At 41.7% G+C, this 24,269-nt stretch overlaps 1 protein-coding gene across 4 annotated transcripts; it reads right to left on the bottom strand.

Annotated features, from left to right (window-relative positions):
* Window positions 1–1,758: 1,758 nt before the first annotated feature.
* On the bottom strand, window positions 1,759–23,319 carry LOC119195211 (dystrobrevin beta-like). 4 transcript variants are annotated; one of them, XM_062559520.1, is made up of 21 exons: window positions 23,032–23,319; window positions 17,722–17,774; window positions 15,130–15,221; window positions 14,881–14,961; window positions 14,510–14,723; window positions 14,346–14,431; window positions 13,303–13,457; window positions 12,991–13,090; window positions 12,687–12,853; window positions 12,372–12,496; window positions 10,806–10,877; window positions 9,671–9,836; window positions 9,400–9,479; window positions 8,821–8,919; window positions 6,746–6,842; window positions 6,489–6,509; window positions 6,087–6,240; window positions 5,270–5,359; window positions 5,084–5,131; window positions 3,737–3,769; window positions 1,759–3,424 (listed from the first exon to the last, which is right to left on the bottom strand). In XM_062559520.1, exons 3-20 carry the CDS (start codon window positions 15,218–15,220, stop codon window positions 3,762–3,764), a joined length of 1,854 nt encoding a protein of 617 aa, XP_062415504.1. In that variant the 5' UTR covers window position 15,221; window positions 17,722–17,774; window positions 23,032–23,319; the 3' UTR covers window positions 1,759–3,424; window positions 3,737–3,761. The 4 variants fall into 4 exon arrangements, with proteins under 4 accessions (XP_062415504.1, XP_062415505.1, XP_037305864.2 ...); XM_062559521.1 differs by having other exon boundaries at window positions 3,737–3,766; XM_037449967.2 differs by having other exon boundaries at window positions 23,124–23,319.
* Between the last annotated feature and the right edge of the window lie 950 nt (window positions 23,320–24,269).

Raw genomic sequence — 24,269 nt, 5'->3', positions numbered from 1 at the left:
GGTATTCAAGGAAAGAGAAAAGCAGTAAATGTTGCGTGAGCGGATTAGACGGATTGAAGGCACGTGGGAAAATCTTGTTCTTGTCGAAGGTCGAAGGTCCAAAAACAAAAGGATCCAATTTACGATGATATTAAACAGAGAAAGGCAGCAAATCCTAAAATTGTATGCATTGGAATGAAGAAATCTTTGGAATAAACAGTTTCTTGAAGTGTCAGTGAGGTCAAATGGACTTCTGTTTGCAAGAGGACTCGTTGATTTGGGCTCTAGAAGAGAAGGTTCAACTCTGTTTGACCTCTGAGGAGAAGAATGAGCAAAGATCCCTAATAAACAGGGTCATAACTGCGCCGTGTGAGTACGTATATAGAAGGTGGTGGGTGGGGGGGTTATTTATAGCAGTCAGTGAGGTCGCCAACAACAGAAACCTCAGTGAGCTTTATTCAGTCTATAGTTCACACAGCCACCTCGCTAACGCACACAGACACACACATATGCAACAACAAAGAGCCGTGACCTCTGGAGGAAGCTCATGGGAAAAGTGAGAACTGCTCATCCATACTAACGAGGACACTAAATCAGGGGGAATCGTAAAAAGTCAAACATGCAGGGGAAAGATTGGCTGTTTATTTATAGAAAGTGGGTGTGATTAAAGACGTCGGCTCGGGTTTCCAGGAGAAAATGACTTGATTCACTATTTAAATTGTCAGTTGTTAAAATGTGATGCTTTTTACATTACAAAACCCAAACATTCGTTAAAATGTTGCTCTAACATGAACAATGAAATGTTGTTCTCACAGTAATGCATCATTATTATTCCAACACTTCATGATTATTATTTAACACGTTGGAAAGGGCAATTATGCTTAATGAGTACTTTGATACTTTTCCTTATTCACTTAAGTAAGATTTTGAATGCTTTAAAAGCAACAACTACTGTGATTGTATTTAGAAACAGTTTTTAAGTACATTTCTCGTTTTAAAAGTTACATGGTCTCAATGGGATGGGATTTTATCTGTGGAATGTAACAAAGTACATCTATTAATTCAATTCAATTAATTTTATTTTGTATAGCCCAAAATCGAATAAATAGAATGAACAATATAAAGGATGTACAAAACATTATATTCCTCTAACAGAAATGATACAAATAATTGCAAGTAGCAGGCTTCTATTAAAGCACTTCACTGAAGTATACATTTAAGTACACATCATGCCACTTTTTACTTTTACTCCACTGCATTCCAGAAAAAAATACTGTAGAGTAGTTTTTACTGTGCACCATTTGACAGCTACACTGACTGACTGTTCAATTCATTTCAACATGCCAACTATATTCAGCATTAATGCTAAAAAACGAAATGCATTAAAAGGCCGTTATTCTGAATGAAACAGATTTACTTTTGACTGCAATATACTTTTACTTGAGTAGCTTTATAGTGAAGGACCTTTCCTTGTATTAGAGTATATTTACAGTGTAGCGTGGCTACCTTCTATGTAAGGGGAGTTTCTGAAATGTGTTCCACATGAGAGAAGATGCATCGCCTTCCATACACGCTGACTGTATTATTTCATTAGATATTTATGTTTTGCCAAATTGTACTCAAACAAAGTGGGAATAATGTTGAGGTCATGGAGAAGCTCAGAGAAAGTAGAAGAAAGTCACGTATAAGTTATTGATTTGATTTTATGTCCTTGTTTCTCGTGTTCTTGAGTCCTGAAATATTAAGACCAACAAGCACAAAGATGGACAAATGGACCAGTTTAACGTTAAATATTATTTATTGCAGAGGACACACGCTTTTTCACTCACAGAGTCAGCTCAGGCAGGTTCAGAGCCGTGTTTACACTTTCATGTCAGGACACAGCTGTGCTGTCAATCAAGATATCACTCACTCTTGTGTCTCACACACACACACACACACACACACACACACTAAAACACGAGTTAATTCATGTATGTAATGTCTTATACAGTCATTTAATCAGAGAAAATGTACCACAGACGCAAGCAGTCTGGAGGCGTTGAAACGTATTATATTTTTGATGTGAAACATTCTGCTTGTTGTGTTCGACGCCAACAGAAAACTTTTATTTTACTATTTTAACACTTCTGATTTTAGAGGAAGCTTGACAAAAAGCAGCAAAGTATGAGAAAGACTTTGGACTCTACAAAGTAAAATCCCAGTTGTTTTTTTGCATTGATAATGGTTGGTAATGGTTGGAACCTTTTCACGTCTTTGGTGAACATAAAAGTTTGATGGTAGAGAAAGAAAAAACTGACTTGAAAAAAAACGACATCTTTGCAGTAAAAAAACATCCAATCAGAGAAAATAGTGATTAAGGAGTACAATTAGGGTGAATCATAAGCTGTGTTTCATTCATGATTACAAGCTTTGTGTCGCTTTTTTTAATTTCTTCTCCTCTTATTGTAAAATAATTGTCTTTGTTGACCTTATTTGTTGAAGCTGAAAGTATAAAGAAATTGTTGGGATTGTTTAGGAAAAACATAATTTGGTTTAATACATTTTTCTCTCCTCCACATTCCTTCCATCATTGAGCTCCAAGCTCAAGTTGAGAAATGTAATTGGGATACTCCACCCATTTTGGTATCAAATGGTCGGTCTTCCTCACACACACACACACACGCGCACGCACACAACACACAAACACACACACCTCCTCTTTGACTGTTGTCCCACTGCAGTACTGAGATACACAGGGAGGCCTGGACAACGTGAGCTGCTGTCATTCCAGCATCCGTGCACTAATCTCCTCCAGGTTTCAGACGCACTGCGCTGGGTCCGATACAGCAGGAAACATCCCATTAAAGCTTGTTGTCTCAGCAGAGCTGGACCACCATCGCGTTCACATAAACACTCAAACTGACTGAATAGATGTCAAAAAATCAAATCAAAAGCAATAAATACTAAGCACACAGTGCTGAAAAACTAAAACATTTCAACTCAGTTCGCTTCTTTTTGACTTTCCCAAGTGTTTGTCCCAGTTTTTCTTTTCACTATACTATGTACATCCTGTATTTCCATCCTGAAACTTTCCTGTACTTGTCAATCCTTCAAAAACCGCCTGAACACATCTTTCTGTTCCTTCCTGGTGTCACTTACTCAACCCTCGAAAAACACACACACACACACGCACATACACACACACACACGTTACAGTACAAATCAGTAGGGTTCAAATTTTCGTCAAGCTATGCATGTTCAAATGAATACAAAAGTCAAACCACAGTGACAAGACACACAGAATCACAGCTATACATCAGTAGGGACCCAGCGTTTGGTGTCCAGCATCGTGATTGGTTGACCAGCACTGGAGCTCTAATACCCGTTGGCTAACGATAATTACAAGACATTTCACTCTCAGCAGGGTCATTCTTCTTTGGCCCGAGGTGAAACATCAGTCTGCCTGAGGAGCGAGGAACAGAACCATTAGAAAACTAATCTCAAGTTCAAGGAATAACTCAACATTTAGCAAAATGCACATATTTTTTTTCTGGTTGTGAATGTACGCCGACGTCTGGATGGTGAGTATGAAGCTGAAGCCGGCAGCCCGCTAGCGTTGATTAGCTTTTTTCCATCTAGTGCACTTTGGCCAATTTAGTTTGAACCTTTAATCGTAAGTTAAGTGTGTTAAAATCCCAATGATTGAAAACCTACCAAAGTTATTTTTGTGCTGTACAAGAAATTGAGATTTAATCAGGTTGATTGAATCACTTACTGTGTTTGTCTGTCCTGTGATCACGTTAACCTGCTGAAGAGAGAGAGAGAGAGAGTTTGTTAGTAGTTAGCAGAGAATAATGTGATGTGAATCTAAATCCAGTGGTACCAGAAACCTGAAACTGTAATATGAACCATAGCAGTGCTGAGCATACAAACATAAAAGAGGATTGTATTTGGCAGGTGGCACCCAAATTAACTAACTCCACCAAGACAACTCTACGTTGGACTCTGTGTTTACTCCAATCGTTGGGACCTAAACGTTCGCTGTATTGAGCGAGCGGCTGAACTAACTGTCCAGGGGTTCGGTGCAGGTCAGTGTTCTTGTACGTGTTTCGTCTGGCCTCTGGCAGCAAACCAGGAATTTATTTAACGGCTTCTGCTCCGCAGGCGGTCTTCTTGTGTAAGGGGCAGTTAATGGAGGTTGCTGCAGTGCAGACGAGAGAGAGAGCACCTGAAGAAAGAGTGAAGCCGCGGTCCTGCAGACCCAAAAGGACACGGAAGAGAGGACACAAATACACACGTGCAAGAGAAAAATAGGATTCCGCGCCATTATCTCCACAAATAAAATATTAAGAAACTATTTAATACGGAGTGTTGATATATTTTATGGAAAAAATAGCTGTGATGTATTCTACCTATTTCTGAGATTTCTCTGCTCTTTCTGTCAGTGCTGTATTATATTTTATGGTGATAAATTCATTGGAATATTTTCTCACAGATGTTTGATAAAATCTGCAGCGACACCAGCTTCACTCTGCATTAAGCAGCTGTTTACCCACACAGAGGGATGTTGAATATTTAAAATGGTACTTCACATTCTACTCCAGGTATCCCAATCCCAATAAGAATGATAAAGTTAGAACTCAACCTGCAACAAGACTAGCAGCATCATAAGATAATCAGAGTACACATCATCTTTCAACCCCTTTTGACCCTAATTCAACACACGTGAATGTGCAAACCTGCCTTATACCGATTCTCTTTTTTCTTCCAAAAAGTATTTTTAATAAAGGACTTTTACATGTAAAATAATCTTCACCAGCTGATTTACACATTTTTAAGATCAAAAGTTCTTTGTGTCTTTTATGTGACAATTGTCAGAAAACCTTCTTAAGGAAATGTTGCTTTCCTTTTGTAATTAATGTGTTGTTTCAATGAATGTTTCATTGTAATGTAATTATTTGGTGGTGGTTTTGCATGACAACGTTAATATTCCAAAACACTAATCACCAGCACCTTAGTCCCGGTGTAAAGATTATGCCGTTCATGTGAGTGTAAAGTTTTGGTTACCAAGTAGAGCAACTAAAAAGAGGATCAAGGCAAGAGACAATCTAGATTAATTTACCTCTGTCCTTCCCGTTCAGCAATCTTTCCTCCTCCTCCCGAGCCTCATCTGGTCAGAAAAGAAAAAGAAAGTCAACATACAGACTTGCATCAAAACTAAATGTCATTCCTTTAAATACGCGGGAAGAGCATCTTCAGACACAGAAGTGTGTGTCTGGACATGAATACAGTGCCTGTGTGTTCGTACCAGAGTGGAGCTCTTTGACCAGTGAGGACACTGTGTTGGTGATGGAGTCAGCTGCTACCAGAAGGTCGTTCCTCAGGTTCCTTCTTGGGCCTGCAACGGAGAAAGTCATTCAGTATTTGACACCACAGTGAAAAGATTTGATTCATGATAATTGTGTGGTAACTCATTACACAAATGATGAGATTTGAATGTTTTTTTGCTCTGTCAGTGTGACTAGACAATTCAGCAATTCCCTTCCCTTTTAAAATGAGCTCAACTCCTTTCCCTTTTCTTACACTTGACACATTTCACAGCAAAAATCATTTAAACACAAACGGCACGACTGAGAGCTTTTTAACCCTTTGAGGCCATTTTATGACTTTAATTTTTTATTTTCACAAATATTCTGGTATTGTAGAGATTTTGTGTTGTTGTTAAAGATGTATTTCTATTGTGACGCACTCATTTTCTGTAATATTGGGCTACTTATTGAACTATTTTCCTTTCAAGTGGTTTGTATTACAGGCTGCAGGTTGAACTGTGCAATATGAACTGTAAATAAGGTGAAATTATTCTGAAACATTGGAAACTATGCTCTGTGTTTGTAGCGAGTGGACAGTGGATGAAACCATGCGGATGTCACAGCAGCCACGTTACGGATGAGCATTAAAATACCATTATTTTTTAAAGGGTTGTCGTTAGTATCTATATGTAAAAAAGATGTTAACAAAAACTAAACTATAAAATGTGTATTTACCTTAGAATACAAAAAAATAAAATAGCATAATACCATATTTTAAATGATATTTGTTTCCCCTGCTTTATGTTACAGACCTACCTTGGGCGAACGCTTCCTGTACGTCACCGCCGACCCCAGCGAGGGAATCCTGAGGAGGGTACATGTGAGCCGGGGGAGACGCAGCGCCCACAGAGCGGACGCTTGATGGGCTCGGCCTAGAAGGAGAGGCGTGGGAGGAGCCTGCCGCCTGCGCCTAGGAGATGGATTCATACGGGTTGTTGTTGCATAGAATCATTTGTGACTTTAAGAGACATCCTGACATTTTCATTGCACATGACATCACCTACACACTGTTGTTAAAAGTCGTGGCAGCCGCTGGAAAAGGTGAGCCATTATTTGTCCAAGAGACTTAAGTTGACTTATTTTGACTTGTCTGCATGGTGTCAGGCCTGAATCTTACATTTACATTTAGTGAGTAAGGGGGAGGGGGGCTGAACTTACGGCCTGTCGCTGTTCCTCATCCTACAGGGCCACAACATTGGGCAGTCGGAAACAAACAGGAAGGAGAAGGATGGAAAAGAAGAGATGTCAGATACATTCAGAGCTGGAAAAAAAGGTGGAATTATTAAGGAGGAAATCATAGGAGACAGAGGTAGTTGCTGGGAGGACAGACCCAGGGACGTGTGAAGAAAAAGGGAAACTTTCCCCTCTGGTGCGCCACAATAAAAAGAGTGTGCGCGTGTGTGGTTGCGCATCACCTTGAGCAGCTTCATCAGTCCCTCGAGCTGTACCATCAGCTCCCTCCTGCTCTGCTGCAGAGACGACATCCTCTGCTCCAGCTCGTCTTTCCTTTGTCTGCAACACACAACAACCCTCCGTTACTGTCAGGCGATAACAAAAGTACCAGAGTGCTTCAGACTCACAGGAGGAGGAAGGAAAATCAGATGGAATGAAATAATTAGTGGTTACAATAAGTAGGTGTTTCAGAAAGGCCATAAAACGGAATGCTAAAAAATCTGAGCTCTGAGAGAAGACTTTTCAATATACAGATTTGTGTATAAATGGACTGCGCTACATTAGCATCAACAATCTCTGTTAGCTGAATCAAGAGACTGACAGTCCAGGTTGCGTGGGTTGGTAGCATGAGCTTTATTAGTGGATGAAACACATTTGTGAAACTGCCAAAACTCCTCACTTTTGCCGACAGTGGTCAAGTTGCCTGGTTAGCGAAATAAGAGATGTTTTTTGGAGATTAAAGGAAAACGACGTCCTTTATATTTTAGCGGATTTGTTTCTGGAGACTCGGTGGAGATGAGCTGTGAAAGAGCGAGCTTACGCTGAACTCCTTGAAACCAAACCTTGACAACACAAATTCACACATCAAGGTTGATGTATGGCGACAATTTTTCAGATGATAAAGCTGAGAACGCACCCCAAGGCCTATAAAGTAGTACAAATCATTTCAAGTTATAAAAACAGTGAGTAGTAAGCAAAACGAAGTAATTGTTTCAGAGTCGGCCTACGAAACCAGCATCGTTCCAATGACATGTTTACAATACTTTTTCCTAAACAGCATGTGGTCTGGATGGGTTATCAAAGCAAATGCAACAAATCGTCTCTTTTCTCTTTGCTTTCCTTCCCATGTTAGAACAATGAGTAAATAGAGTTAAAAAGCATGAATGTGAGTCATGCAGCAACGCCGGATTTGAGTCATTCAAGTAAAACTTGTGGGATTGACGGAACGTAACAAATTTCCACTCTCTCCTTACTATTTAAGTTTCTTTTACTGGCTTGATTGTCCATTAACTGAATAGGCTTATTACAGCAATGCCATGGCCGCAAAAACTGAATTTCTTTATACATATAAATATATGTATATACAAATAATAATAATACATCTGTAACAAAACGTGTGATGAAAACTTCGTACTGAAATCACGTGGCATGCAAGTCATTACTAGGGTTAAACCATTGGAAAACCCCAGATAGCAGTGTTACGGTTAATTATTTATATTTACACATTGGTTGAAAATTACAGGATGTCAAGGGGTGGGAGAGGTCATTTTAGGGCACTAATTGACTGTGCTCTTCACAAATTACTATCAAAAATAATGTAGGAGGCAGAGTTCTTACAGTGAATTATGGGTATTCGCTAATGTCTCTCATTAAGGTGGTTTCAGTCCTCACTATGCAGTTATACAATTAAGTCCAGTACAGTCATCACAATATAGTTTGAACATTCTCAAAACCCTTTACAAACGCTGTAACGGTACCATTTGTAACTTGCACAGCTTAAAGTCACCATGTCTTTTGAATTTGGCGCCCTAGAGTGGCCAAATTCCAAAAAGACACTGACGGCTATGCACACTACTCCCACTGAGATCTTCCAAATTGTCTTGTCAGGATAAGTTCATAGAGGTTATAATCACATGACAATCTGTGCAGAGTGAATTTAAAGCTGCTCTGTGCAGCACTATCAGCATCCTTCCGTCATCGTTACTGCATCTCTCTCTCTCTCTCTAGTGGGACTGGTGTTGCTTTGTATAAATGCAGTTTTTGTTTTCCAACCAAACAGTGTAAACATGTTGGAAGTGATTGTTACATTGGCTTTTTACAAAAATCCACCATCTGTCACCACCATCTGCCATAAAACACTCTCCCCTCTGCGCCGCAAAGCAACGCGGCAGAGTTCCCACTGGCAGTGGCCCGTCGTGTCGAAGAAACCTGCAGGGCTGATCAACAGTGTTTGTTGATGTTTGAGCATCACTTCCGTCGGTATCTCATAAAAACAAACAACAGCTACTAACCGCTGTACCTGTACGTGCGCGTTTACCTGAGGAGCCGCAGCTCAGCCAGAAGAGTCGGGTTGGTGGTGGCCTGGCACGCCGCGTCATGCTCTACACGGAGAGCCTTGATCTCTGCCAAGATCTCTCTGGGGAATGAAAGACACACCGGTCAGTCGAGGCTGGGCGAGCGTCACATGACCGGACAAATGGTGAACACGCACTCACACTTCGGCAGGCTTGCAGCAGATTGTACAGGTTGGATTATCAGAACACAGAATAATATGACAAGCAGCCGAAACGCGTTGACACATAAAATGGATACTGCAGACATAAAGTACACGCTTGATGCTTTTAAATTGCCTGCTTTTTTTGCACACAGTAAAAAGTGCATTCATTCTGAGAGCGTACTAAAAAACGTAAACAATCAATGACAAATTGCAAAATTTGTCCGGATTATTCTCAAGATAAGACTGGCGTTATTTTAATGTGTGGAGTAAAGCTGGTCTGAGACACCAGTGTGACCTTTGTACACACAAATGTGTGTAAAAAATACAAACACAAAGGGATAGACTGACAGGAGCACGGGGTCAAACCAACAAGGAAGGATTTAATATAAATCCCGCTACCTGTTTTTGCACTCCAGCTGAGCGATGAGTTCCCTCTTCTGTTTGTTCACATCAAAGTTGATGCTCCGGTTTGGTATCACCTGAAACAACAGAACTTACTTGAGCCGACTGACTGTGGGTTGATGGCTCACCGCTAAGCGATCAAAAGAAGTTTTAAAGGGCCACGGAGCTGTGAGCTTATGTAACACAGGAGTAGCTGCTTGTGTATTTGTAGTATACGTGCATGCAGTGTAGCGTGCGTAGGGAAAAAAACGGGGTGTGGTCGACTCACTCCGGGGCCGTCGGTCTCGGCCAGGCAGGAGGTGTAGCGGGCGATCAGCTTGTGCTCCTCGTCTTCTCTGCGCGGACTGTCCACGCTGCTCGGGCTGCTCTGGAGGCGGTTCACGTACGCAGCGATCAGAGCGTGCTCCTCGTTCATGCGCCGAGCCACGGCCAAACTGGATGAGGGACAAATTATCTCATTTCTTACGTGTTTTCGTAATGCTTTATTTTTTAATCAGTGAATGGTATTGGTGTCATTTTGCACTTATGGGGAAACTGGGGGGTGGGCGGGGGTAATAGAATGTAATTTCTTTGTCTTTGTAATGTATGTCAGACTTTGGAATGATAAAAATCTTCAACTTATTTCTTATCTTATCTTTGTCACTGGTTTGTACTTGTCACCTGATAGCACTAATAGACAAATAGAGGCTTTCAATGTCTGATTTTTTTCCAAAAATCTGGAAAGTCACAAGCCAATACACTTTGTCATGAAACCTCGAAAAAAACCACACATGTAGATACTAGATCTACAACTCTCCACATGTTTTTCTTTTCTTTTTGAACACCGTCTGTTTAATTAACTTTTGGGCTCCTGAAAATTACTTTCAATCCATCTACCAATAGCTTTTCCACTTCATCATTTGTTGAGTAGTGAAACGTTTTGTGACTAAGCAGTTCTGCACCTTGAGAGAAGACTACAAATTGACATGCATGTGCAGTCTTTCTCAGCCACCAGAGGAAAGGTACCCCTCACAGTTTAAAGATGACATTTTCTTATTTTGAAAACAGTCCAAAACATTAGATTTACTATCACATGAAAGGAAGAAAGCAGCAAATCTAAATAATTTAAAAGCTTTTTGCTAACAAATGCTACACTATTATCATGTTATTAGTTTTCTTAATAAAATGGCGAAATTTCCTTAAAATCATAACAGTGAAATAAACAATGAACAATTGATGTAAAGTTTGTGCTGAGAAAAAAGTAGGAACAAGGGTAGAAATCTATCTATCTATCTAAAAAAAATAATTTAGGCACTAGGAGTCATTCAACCAGCGGCTTTATATTCTGAACGTTTGCAAATGTGACAACAAAAAATATAACAACTTCTAAACTAGGTCTTTTTACTCTTCATTTCAGTTTTTACCTTTTGGAGGACTCAGGCACTGATGTGGACAGCAACATGGCGTCACTGGTGTTTCCAACGGGGCGAGCGGGGCTGCACGCACACACACACACACACACACACACGCACACACACACACACACGCGCACACACACACACACACATTACCAACAGTGTATACACAGAGTAATGATAAAAACATTTAATCATCACGTCCTGCCTGTTAGAAAACACGCATTTATGCAGTCACACACTCTCATGTGCTTTTGAGTGCAGTCATGCGAGAGTGAATGGTTCTAGTCTGAGCAAACACAGACAGGGCAAAGATCACCCTGTGAGAGGGAGAGAGAGACAGAGAATGAAGGCAGATGCAAAAAAAAGGCTACAAGAGAAATGATAGAAAATTCTGAGAAACTGAAGCATGTGAGAATTATAAAGCTGACACAATAACATCAGAATGAACATACTCACTTTGTGCTAAATATCTTTATGCTCCCAGGGCTTAGAGGTCTGCAACGACCCGGTCTGACGATGTTTGGAAAATCAAACATTGTGGATCCACCGAGAGGGGCGGAGCTACCAGAGTGGTTCGCCATGGAGGATGGACTCTCGGAGGTTTTTGTGTACATGTAACTGAGCCTCTGATTACAAACTGTTATTTTAGTCAGAGTTTCTGCAATATGTTAGTAAATGTTTCACTTTCTGTGTTACAAAGTTACTATTTTTGAAGGGAAGTGTTAATATTCCTATTAGAGCTTCAAATAAAAAATTGTCTAAATGAATTTTAACAGTTTATATATTATCCTAAATGGCTAAAAGGGAAATAATTCAGATTCAGTGGAGATTATATCAGAGGAAGGTCATTCGAAAATGTGTTGTTAATGATTCCAGGAACATGGTTAATATTTAATTTGTTTAGAAATACCATGGGATGTTAACGATGCCACTATGCCACTATGCAAGATCATGTCCTCTTTGCTCAACAGCGCCCGGTGTGGCCACTCAGTGGTACTTTCAGAATAACGGCACATTACTTTCATAGAAATACAGATAAGTAAATAAGATTTTCTGAATCATAAATAAATAATAAATTAATAACACAAACTTACTCAATTTAAATGAAGGGCTCCTGGGCACTTCTTGTGTCAATCATTCAGCGTAGTGTGTGGTTGCTGTATTGAAGGTGTGCGTGTCAGAATGCCAAAGTCAAAGAGAAGGTTCCTACCTGCGGTTGTGGCAACTGGTCGTGCACCACAGAATTTTTATTATACTTTTTATTATAAAACTATGTGCACAATCTAACCTTTCAGACCTTACTGTCAAAGACTCACTGCACTACAAATCTCTCAGATCTACATTTCAGTAACTTTTTTATAGAATACTTAACCTGTGTAAAACTTGAGTTCTTTCTTTGCATAAGATAAGAGTTTACTGATAATTTTTGATGACAATTGTTATCTCCTTGGTTCTTGACAGGACATTTTGTTTGCGCGCCCTCTTTCATTTCAGAGAATAGTAGAACAAACATCATATTTGTGCTCGTATAAACAACCCTTAAGTGTTTGTGCATGTGTAGTGAGGTCTTACACTAGGTTGGAGAGGTTGAGGGTCCTCTCGGGTTCCTCTGGGTAAATAGGATGAGGGGGCTCTCTGGACGAAACACAGCCCAGAGTCCTGCTCAGGGCTCGACCAAGCTTTGACGCCGACGACTTCTACAGACACACACACACACATGAAAACAGACACACACAAATATCAGCTCAACATTCAAAAGCTGTGTGACTTTAGGTTGTTGTTCTGCAGCATTGTTATTCAAAGGGAAATATTTGTACACACACACACACACACACACACACACACTGCCCCCTGGTGTGATGAATAAGTAATCACACAGTGACTCACCCAGGACGAGTGCTCCTTCATCTGATGCTGGTTGTTATGAGAGCCACTGGTATGGCCACGCCAGAAGCAGTTCTGGCAGAGCTGGTAACCACGGCAACGGAGGCAGCGATACCGGAAGCCTACCATGGCATTGCCACGACAGTAGGAGCATGACACAGGATGGTAGACTGAGGGAGAGAGAAGAGACAGTTATTATCTGAGTCGCTTCTATTTCATTTCTATTCATATATATTTGATTGTGTGTGTCTAATATTAGTGGTGTGTCTGTGTGTGTGCGTGTGTGTGTGTGTGTGTGCGTCTGCACCATGCTCCACGTTGGCCATGCGGTGCATGAGAGGCAGCCAGACAAGACACTGAGGAGGGTCAGCTACAATGTCCAGGAACATGTTGAGCATCACCCTCTTCTACATCAACAACGACAATTAAGAAAAGAAAAAAACTCATCATGAGAATAGAATATTGAATACAATGATTGTATGTATGGAGAAGTCAATAATCTGATGCCGTTATTGGAAACTGCAGGTGAAAGAAAATAAATCATTTCTGCAATTATTACTGAAAGAATTGCATATGATAAAGGACAGAGCAATGAGGTGGTTGAGGTGTGTGAGCGCACCTGTTGGGGGAAGCATGAGCGCGCTGAGGTGTGTGTGTAGCCGAAGGACGGTCCTTCGTGCACAGTGCTGGGCAGCTTGAGAACCTCCCTCAGAAAACCGTCAAATTTGGACTGTACCAGCACTCCGCTGGAGTCAGATACCTGAGAAAACACATCTACACAAACACACACATACAAAATGAGCAGAGGATGCGTTTCCCAATTTCCCATTCACTATTTCCCAATCATGACTACATTTTACGTGTGTCAATTAACAACCAGATTCACCAGTAACGTTTATATTAATGCTCAGTCTTGCCTGGACACGTTTTGGTTCCCGAGGTCAAAGGTGAATCTCCATAATAGGACTTCTTATTAACATATTCACATAGTGACGACAACATGATTAATAAAAGATTAAATTAAAATAAGCAAACAGTAGTATTGACCTGCAGTCTCCATGTGGTAGCACTTACCTGACCTGAATAAAATATACCACCCAGATACATACATACATATAGATTGTGGTATTGTGGACAACAAATATCTTCTTAATAACATTTTCTTACTAGATTTGATTGCTGAGTGAACATTGTACAATCCCGTTTAAGGTCTAAAGTTACTTCTTAAGTTTTTATCAACACGGCATGATGGTTTAGGAAACTCCCTTTAAGTTTAAACAAATCATAAAGCAGTGTCCTTTAGAGTGTGGCGACCTTGTGATTGACAGCTCGTTACCACTGCGCTCAAGTCCGACAGTCGGTTTTCATCTTATAATCACTGTCAAATGCTGAAACGTTTAAGTTGACTAAAAATGTTTTATTCAACGATCCGTTGTACTTTCGTTTCGCTCTTGTGTCACTACTAGTTGCAAATAACCAAGAAATGCCCAAACCCACAAGTTTACAAAACGTTATTCCACACACCAATGGTCGTCGTCATAGCGTCAACGTCTACTTGTTCAGTTCATTCCCGTTTTTTGAGGAAAGTATTTCTAGGAAATCTAAGATAGCAAAGATGGAACACACTCCGTCTTAGGTGTAATGGAATCGTTTGGTACTCACAGCGGAGTTTATCCAACAGTTTCCCTCCGCAGAGGGTGGCCAGCATCGCCTTCACGGAAAGCACCGTCAGCCGGCTGTCAGGCTCACTGAAAACACACAAATCTGAGGCTGAAGTACTGCATGCGTCCCGCGTCTCAAGCGTCCACGGATGTCTCCGCGGCTACCTGTCCACGGCGGCCAGCAGGAATTCGACCAGCAGGACGGCGCTCTCTCGCGGGTTGATGGTGTGCGTGGTGGGCAGGCGCTTGCCGAGCTGGTTGAACAGGGAGGAAACCAAGTTCTCCAGTCGGGTGACGGAGATGCCGGCGTGGAGCTCCACGGCATTCAGCCCGGCGTCCCGCACCGCCTCGATCACATTGTATATGTCGATCAGATGCACTAGAACGAGATAGTGAAATACTCACACAGGGGATCATTCTACTAGTGTCAAAAGAAAGAAAAGCAGATATTTGTGACGTGGAGACCACTGTGAAGAGAACACACCAACAACACTAAAGAGCAGCGGTGATGCTGAAGGAGAGCAGGCGGGACTTACAGTTGCATCTCTTCTGGATGAATCTGAGCTTGCAGGCTGTCCGGTATGTGGAAAGACAAATGGCATCCAGGTTCTGCTCCACTGGGACAGAAAGAAAAATACCTATTTCCTGCTTGATTGACAATAAGTCTTTACATGCTGGCGATGTACTTCGACATTTGAAAATATTGTAGCAAAAACAATCAAGGAAGGGAAAATCCACCTTGGCTCCTTTGCAGTGGCTTGTACTACGGGTCAAAGGTTACTCACCAAGCTCTACCAGGATCTGTCTCGGCTCTGAGTCCACCGTTGCTGGAGTCCCCCTCCCTCTGTCTCTCAGCCCCCCCTCCTCCATCACCATCCTGCAGAAAAACAGCGGGACAACTCAGCACCTCGCGTGAAGGCATTGAACACCACAATTTGTAGTTGTAAAGGGACCATGTGAGCTTGTACCAGAGTTTATTTTAACCCTGTCTTTCATTTTCAGTCCCATAAAGACTTGAGAACACCAAAAGCAATACATTTTTGTAAAGTTAGAAGTTACTCATGATTCAGATTATCTGGAACAGGAAGTGAGTCTTATTGGAATAAAATACACGCGCAAACAAGGTGTTTAATTGACACAGTTAAGTCCTGCATACCGACATGCACATCTACCCGCATGCACACACACACAAACACACACAAACACTCCGGGTAGCGGCTCAAAGTCAAATTCAGGGCCACCAGAGGATGAGCCAAGTGCTCGGTGAATAAACAAAATAATGAGAACAGCTGAGGAAATCTGATCTGTAACCTGGCATTTAGACTATTTAACAAGGGTGGAGCAATAAGGGGAAGAGAGAAAGGGATAAAAGGAAGGCAGGAGGGGGGGGGGTGGATGGTAAGAGGAAGAAATAAAGAAAGGAATAGAGAATGGAATGCAAATATACATTTTAAAAGTAAATAAACTTTTGGATTACTCTGGATTTAGCCTCTCCTAGTTTAGGGTGCATATATGAAACCGTATCAACAGTGTTGGGTTTCAGTTCCTTTTACAATACTTGGTAGGGGGGGGGGGGGTGAATCACCCAAGTCCCCACAGTCTGAGCTGCTGGCAGCCTTTTTTTTTTTTTAAAGAAAAAATGTTAGCTGTCAACCGCTGCTGTCAGGTGACACAGAAACCTCCAGAGGACATCTGTCGCCATGGTAACAGTCATACTACACCACAAACCTGAAACATGCAGAGACACACACACGCAAATATTTGCATTCGTTGTATGAATGTGGTGACAAACCCAACCCCCAACACACACACACACACACACACACATTCCAGAAAGGATTTAAAAGCTTCCCAGGAGACTCTGTGCTTCGTCCAGACAAAAGAAGGATTCCTCCTTTCAGTCACTTTCTCTCTCTCTCTCACACACACACGCACACGCACGCACACACACACACACACACACACACACGCACGCACGCACACACACATATTCTCTTCTACATTGCCATACATCTTCATGAAGCGGATTCATGAAACTTTCTTTCTTCTATCCCAAACGTGATCTCTTACAAGAACACTCACGCCCCTCCTTCAAGTGCCGCAAAGAAACACTCCAGATAGTCAACAAAGACAAAGGTTGTCTGACAGTAAGTTCCACCTTGACCCGTTCAAACTGAAAAACATTGGAGATATCAGACCGCATTGCGGGTGGGGACCTGCACTCATGCGTGTCAGGCACAGAGTACAGGTTTGACACATGCAGGCAGCTCGGATTTGAAAGCTGATGCTCTGCCTCAATAAAGAAGAGAGCAGGCCCACTGGAATCTCATCAATCCACTGACTGTTTGCTGAGTAAAATGTCACGAAAAGGAGAAAAATACATCAGAGTTTAGTAAAGCCTAAGAGTCAACAAACAGTCTACATTACAAAGATATTCGGTCAATTACATGACATCAAACTAAACGTCGCAGAAGCTACAGAGCTGTGGAGATGCACATTGTGCTATTTTGCCACCTGCTCTGCAAAGTTAGCTGAATTGCTGGACGCACTGGAGTTGATGAGACGTTATTTGCTGAAAGGTTTTTATAGAAGTTCATTTTAAAGTAGAAGTCATGGAAATGCTGTCCACATGCTGTCCACACTGGACCCCGGCGGTGAGTAAATTGATATTTACAGCCCGGCCTCAGTGATAACCTCACCATGTCTGTCTGTCTGACTGTCTGTGAATGTATAGTTGACATGAAGGAACATTTGGTCTGTGAGGTTTGCTTTCTATTTTAACTCTGAAAGCTTTAAATCGTCATAGGTAAAATTAGCTTTCCCGCTATTAGCCCCAACTATGCCAGAGTGCCAGGAACAGGATCCCTGGGTCAGTACAGCATTGGTCGCAGGTACTGGATCCTAACTATACTAACAAAGTTGTTGTTTTTGTTACTGGCTTGTTGCTTAAACAGTTCTTACAGTTGTCCCCTCTCTTATTGCCTCATTTGTACTTTGACAGCACTGACATTTGATGTTCTGCCCTTTCGTCAAAGAATGAAGTCAAACAAATTCATGTAAAAATACGTCAAGACACAAAAAGGTCAACGCTGTGCCGTTTCTCATCAGACTTACTGAGAGCAGCAGCTGACTGCACTGGTGTGTTGCTGCACGCTGCTGTTGCACCATGGTGTTTTATTATGGCTGACATTTGTTGAGCTTTACGGAAACACACACACACACACACACACACACACACACAGCACACGCCGGCTTGAGGACACCACTAGGAAAGGATTCAAGGAAACACAGCAGAATGCTCCTGTTAACCCCTACCAGGGTGTATGTGGGTGTGGGTTTTTGTGTGTGTGCGTGTGTGTGTGTGTGCGTGCGCATACCTTTCTGTGTCAGCAGGGTCACACGGGAACGGAGGATCCTCAATGAGGGGCGTCTAACAGAGAGACGAGAACAGAAAGACAATGTGAAAGGTCTTTTCAGGCTGAAGACAATCACGCCAAAAGCTCTTTGGGGACAACTGAGGACGCTGAACACAAGCAGTGGGTACACACTCTCTGCTACGGCTCTACACGGAGGTGACTGGTGCACATGTCTGCAAAACCGTTCTTTTTGATATGTTATGAATGAATAAGAAATGGTCAGTTCTTTCATTTGTGCTAACTGCTGATACGATGAAGGATCCTATCCTTTAGTAGTGTACTAATATTTGTTGTGTTGGATAAATGACTTATGACCTGTGTATTGCAGGTACTTCTGATTTAAATGGTAGTACATGACGTGTCTTTTTCTAAAAACTAGGTCACCCATTTGCAAAATCACTCAATCAATGTTTCAGTCATACTTGATAATTCATGTTACTGCTTAACATCATTTAAGGTCATTTGAATTGTAAAATTGTAAAGTTGATGAAAGTCAGGTTCTTCTTAGCCAGAAACAAGTCATGGCCGTTTGTAACAAAATTAAATCCTTTTCTTTTTTGCAGAAAAATACGCTAAACAGCAGCAAAGTGCCAAAAAAGAACACAACAACAAAACAAAAATGAATTTACATATTGACATGTCAAAAGGCTCTGCTCTCATGGCAGCAGTCAGAGGTCCTCCCACAAATAAGAATCCAAATACATCTCCCACAAATCTGACTGTACTAGCACTATATCTCTGCAATAGCAGTATATCTCTGCAATAGCATTATATCTCTGCAATAGTAGTATATCTCTGCAATAGCATTATATCTCTGCAATAGCATTATATCTCTGCAATAGCACCATATCTCTGCAATAGCAGTATATCTCTGCAATAGCATTATATCTCTGCAATAGCACTATATCTCTGCAATAGCATTATATCTCTGCAATAGTAGTATATCTCTGCAATAGCATTATATCTCTGCAATAGCATTATATCTCTGCAATAGCACCATATCTCTGCAATAGCAGTATATCTCTGCAATAGCATTATATCTCTGCAATAGCATTATATCTCTGCAATAGCACTATATCTCTGCAATAGCATTATATCTCTGCAATAGCACTATATCTCTGCAATAGCACTATATTTCTGCAATAGCACTATATTTCTGCAATAGCACTATATCTCTGCAATAGCATTATTTCAGAAAACGAGAGACAGCTGTGCAGAGGACATCCAAGCCAAATACCAATTGACAAACTGCATGAGGACGACGGTCACATCCTGTCAGGTGTCGCAAGCAAGACCGTCCTTACAATACTAATGCATCGATACTTCACTTCATGGCAGCTAAATTGCCACAATACATGTATACAAAAAAAAAGGTAGTGACATAATGCTATGCTACACTTTCTGTTTCTGAGAGTGTTCTGTTTAATCATTGGAAAGTTTTAAAGAACATGGTGTTGCTATTGGCATCTGGTTTCTCACCACCAATGCCACACGCAATCTTAAATATTACATCCAACACTGTCAATGGATTCATCACAACACGTCCCCCAGCGTCACTGTCGGACTCATCGTCAGGTTGACCAGTCTTAGGGCTGAGACAATCAGGCCATAAATGTATTTTTTAATGTATTTCTATTCTGATACTTAAAGTGATTTATATATAAAACAAATAAGTGACTACACTTCTTCAAAAGGGCTCTAGGAAATTGGAAAGGAAAACTGTAACAATTTTCTCTGCTCATGTACTCGAGGGACCATGCCTGACTGTGTGATGTTGGGTCTCGTCAACAATTGACTTCTTCCCTCCTGTCGCTACACAGTGTTTGTGTGATTGTGTGTGTAGTAGTACCACCACCCAACCACACCGCTGCACTTGTGCATTCACTACACCTTAACACACTCACACGCAACAACTACACTTCCATAGGCTGAGTCAATTGAAGAAGGCAAATGGTCCTGAAAGAAATAAGCGCACACTTGCTTACCCTCAAACATGCACGCACGCACGCACACACAGACACACAATTGTTCTCAGGAATCGGTTACGCTAACACACCCACAATCAACTCGCTGTTGAGTTCTGAGGGTCAATCGATACGGCGAGGACACATTGACAGGCGTCGGGCAGGAAAAGTGTCAGTAAAGAGGGGTATGAAAGTGTTTACCTCTCGGTGCACACACACACACACACACACACACCATGCATGCCACATGACCACATTACCACTTGCAGCTGCTCGCTATTCTCACTGTGCGCCCTGACAGGACCTGACCAGTGTGTGTGTGTGTTATACATGATATATATACAGTGTGCTGCAACTTTAGACACTGACGTTGCTGAAGCTCTATTTGAACACTTTAATGTAACACACAGGACAAAGATGAGGCTTGTTGGTTGAAACCACAAATTCAATCCCCTCAAGGTTCTGCAGCAATTTTCTAAATTATTTTTATTGGGGTATGAGGAAATAGAAAAACTTGGAAGTTTGGTAATTTGGTAGAGAGAAAAAACAAAAAGCAGCAACTTATCAGCTGAGGTTTCGACAGGCTGAGGAATGGTGTTTGAATGTTAGAATAGTCTACGGATTTAAGCAAGCCTCCTGTTACTACTTTACTATGCGGTCCTAGAGAGTATTAAAGTATATCAGATAGATGCCATGGAAACTGTTTGGTACAGACTGCTGCTAAAAACGATGCGGGTTTAAAATACACTCGTGCCCCCGAAAAGCAGCAGTCTATTATCAGACAGGAACAGAAAAAAGAGTAAACTCTACTATTACACAGAAACTATGTGTTGTTGTGTGTTCTTATCCACTGTGGACCCGCAGGGTGGATGCAGGATCACATTTCCCCACAGGATATTAAAAATATATCTCACCTTTTGTACATGAATTGATTAGCGTCTTCAATGTCAGACCCATCACGATCACTCTGTTTAACTTAAACTGATTCACATAAACAATGAGCAGGCCGAACCTAAAGCACAATAAATCCGCCGAAAGTGCCAACTTCTGTGAAAATAGCATGCAAGTCCTCTTATCGGGTTCCTCTCTCACCCCTTTAAATTCATATTTACACTCTAAACCTGGGCTCGGAACCAAAGCAGACCCGATTGCCAACCTGCACAGAAGGTGAGGAGGGAAGTCAGCCCAGAGTGTGAGGGCGGCCACGTCAGTAGCAAAGGAAGGGAAGCATGAAATAAGTAGAGAAAGAGAAAAGCATGCAGAAGAGGATGTGAAGACGCATGGTAATGAGAGATGAAGTTGTACTGAGCAGCCGGAAGGAAGGAAAGAGCGAGAAACGTAGACGGTGAAAGAAAAAAAAAAAGATGCGAGAAGTGAAAGTGGTTTCTGCGTAGAAAGGTGAGATTATTCAACATGCAACTTGCAGCCTGACACACCAGAAACACTACATGTGCAATGAGCTGCTGTGTAAATGACACATTTCTGGGGTCCAAAGGCATAAAGGGATATCTTTTCAATCTGGGTCTCAGTCTATTTATTCCGGCAAACTGCGTACTGCTATTTTACGAGCTAAAAGCCCTGATGTCCATCCAACTGCCCCTACGAGCAACACGAGAAATACTTCAATTTCACTATTATTTACCTGTGGAGAAATGACAAAACCCGGGGGGCTAGATAGGAACGACTGTTCGGCTAATCACCGGCTTCGCTCCCCCCAGCCGCTATTATCCCTCCAGCCACACGTATTACTGTAAATCAACTAAACAACTAAAATCTTACCATGTGGAGACACGGAGACTAAATGTATTGAAGTTGAGGCTGGTGGGAAGAGACCAAGTATTGTCTTCAGGTACATTTTATTTAAATTACTGAGCGTGTTACAAAACTGTTTGGGGAAGTATATATATTTACGCACCTGGTTGTCATGTACAAAGTGGAGGGTGGATGGAAAAAGAAGGCTGGCTCTTGTTTTGCTCTCTCATTGTGCCCGCTGCTCAATTACAGTAAACAAAAAGCATCTAGAAGGAAAAAAGCGGGGACCCTCCGGGGGAGGTTTGGGAGACACAGCCCACCTGTTCCTGCCGTGCCTGTTTGGTTTCCTCCACGGGGAGCATCAGTTTGGAAAAGTCCACAACATGACTTCATTCGCACACTCTTTGGATCCCGGGTTTGGATTGTTTTTTAACATCCCTGTTTTTTTTCTGTCCTTAAGGCCTATAATTGGACTGCTAATGAATTTTAGTTAATGAACTGGACCTTTATTGTACTGTTGGAGTTTCATCTGCTGATCACACAAAAATATGTGACTTTTGCTGAAAGATAAAATGAACATATTTGGAATTTGGATCAGGAAAGAAAAATGTAATATATAATGACAATATTGTATTTCATGTTTGATGCCATTGAGAACCCTGTGTTTTGTTTGGTATGGCATAGTTTTGGGCCGTGGGGTGTGGGGGGGCTGTCATATTCTGCTAGAATGCTGGGGCCCTTCTCAGATAACACCCTGTGGCAGGTTGTGGTGTGACAAATCATTGCAGCTGACCCAACAAGTCAGTTGTAATGATTCATTAGACTGCTGGTGATTCATTAAAGCATATAATGATTGAATAAAAGCATTTCATTCCACCCAACTGAACAGGTGAGATGATGTATCAGCCCTAACATTGATATCCTCATTATAACATTCTTTCCAGAGCGTCTTGCACACGTGCATGTATTCCATAAAAAGCCTTAATTAGACCCGCCAACACCCGGCATTAAGAGCCGAATTTCACAGTGGACACTAAAAATCTTCAAAACGTATTTCGTTTTGATCCACAAAGCCTGTTTGTTTGGCAATAAACGCGGTATCGTATAATCTAAAGATTTTCGACCGGAACGACGTTCCGCCCACACACAACAACAAAAAAAAACCCCGGCGCTTGGTAAATGTAACGCGCAACAACAGCAGAGTTTGGTTTCAAAAGTTGTCGTTGCTCCTCACGGGGGAGACGGTGCGACTCTCCAGACACGTAACATTTCCGCGGCCCTGCGTGGTGCCTTTGAAAGAAGACTCTGCCGGACGTTAACTTCTGGGAAGCTGGGTGACATCTGAGCGGCCATATTGCAGAAAAAAACTTTTTAACTCCCCGTTCAACCTTGTTCCTCCGGATTAAAGCGCTCCCTCAACCCGCCGAACTCAAACGGCCCCCCTTTCACATTAAAAGTCACACTTCTGTCAACTTCAAAACAAACGCGTTTCGTATGACGTGTCGTCCGTTACCGGGCCGTGATACCGGGGGAGGGGGGGGGGGGGTGTACTCACCGGGGACTATTTTTCGGCCGGTATTCGCGTCCAAACACCCAACATCAACAGAGCAACGTGTTGCACCGACTCAAACCCTCTTTATTTCTCACCTCCCTCTTCTTCTCTTCTGCGGCTCCGCTCCTTTCGGATTTAAATAACGTCGCCCCGGTCCCGTTATTTATTTCCGTAGCCAACCATGTTTCGCCCCCTCCGTCGCCGCTGTGATGAAGGGTCCTATTTTTGAAAGTAAGTCACTCCTCTCCGGGCTGCGTCCTGCCCCCTTCCCCAGCGACAGTGAGCGTGCGCGCGCGCGCGGGAGTGCGTGTGCGCGAGCGTGTTCCCCCCCCCAAAAAACACGCGAAACCCACTGATTGCACACTGCTTACCGGAGAATACAGAGTAATAGTACAGTTATGATCAGATTTAATAGAGATCCTCTTGCCTTTAAATAGTTGGTGTCATTCTGTGACGTAGTTCCTTCTTGTGCACATCCGCAGCAAAAACCAAATAAAGACATTGTGATGTAATATTATGGGTCAATATAACACTGTATTGATTCCCTGGTGAAGACATCACTCAGCTCACTAATATAACGTAAAGTATTTGGGCTATTCTAAATGTCCTTTTACTTTTGTATTTTCGTCCAAGCTCTTTTCTACTTTTACTCAAAGAATAAAAATTTGAATGCTGAACTTTTGCTAACAGAATAAAAATTGTGAGTACCTCTTCCACCACTAGTCATTTCACTTTTTTGCTCCAATAACTTCAACCGATTAATCATTTCAGGGGGAATTGTTTATCATATTTGCTGTTGGGCCCCAATTTAAACATTTTTACTGATCTGTATGAAGAAGTAAATGTACTAAAATAGTGGGTGTAATATTTGCCTGTCAGATGTAATACACTACACCAAAAAGCCTAACATATAAAGTATGAAGTGAAGTAAAACACCTCAAAATGTTGTTCTTAAAAATAAGAGTAGGTAATATGTACATAGTTTACCTAAAGGGAGAAGCTGCAACAGTATACCCACCATGTTAGTCAACAACTGTGACTCTTCCTCTCTATATTGTATTTGACCAACCTTCATTCTCCAGAGGTTGTGAAATTCACCAGGCCTGTGTCATAGAACCACACACACAACACTGTACTGTTTTTGGCAATGCAATAAATATGAAACATCAACCAGCATGTATGCCTGCTTCCTTATTCATACAATAATCAGCCTAATAGTTTCCAAAACAAGAGACAACCAT

Source organism: Pungitius pungitius, chromosome 20 (assembly GCF_949316345.1).
Source record: "Pungitius pungitius chromosome 20, fPunPun2.1, whole genome shotgun sequence".
Lineage (NCBI taxonomy): Eukaryota > Metazoa > Chordata > Actinopteri > Perciformes > Gasterosteidae > Pungitius > Pungitius pungitius.
Note: the sequence above shows the minus strand (reverse complement) of the source record. Positions and strands in the feature narration are given on the sequence as shown.

Excerpts from the sequence above, each read along its gene's own strand:
- LOC119195211 (XM_062559520.1), bottom strand. The coding sequence starts at position 15,220 with ATGGTGATGGAGGAGGGGGGGCTGAGAGACAGAGGGAGGGGGACTCCA. Across the intron at positions 12,854-12,990 it reads CATGGCCAACGTGGAGCATG|TCTACCATCCTGTGTCATGC; the intron begins GTGCAGACGCAC and ends TCTCTCCCTCAG. Across the intron at positions 9,837-10,805 it reads GTGCCTGAGTCCTCCAAAAG|TTTGGCCGTGGCTCGGCGCA; the intron begins GTAAAAACTGAA and ends TCCCTCATCCAG.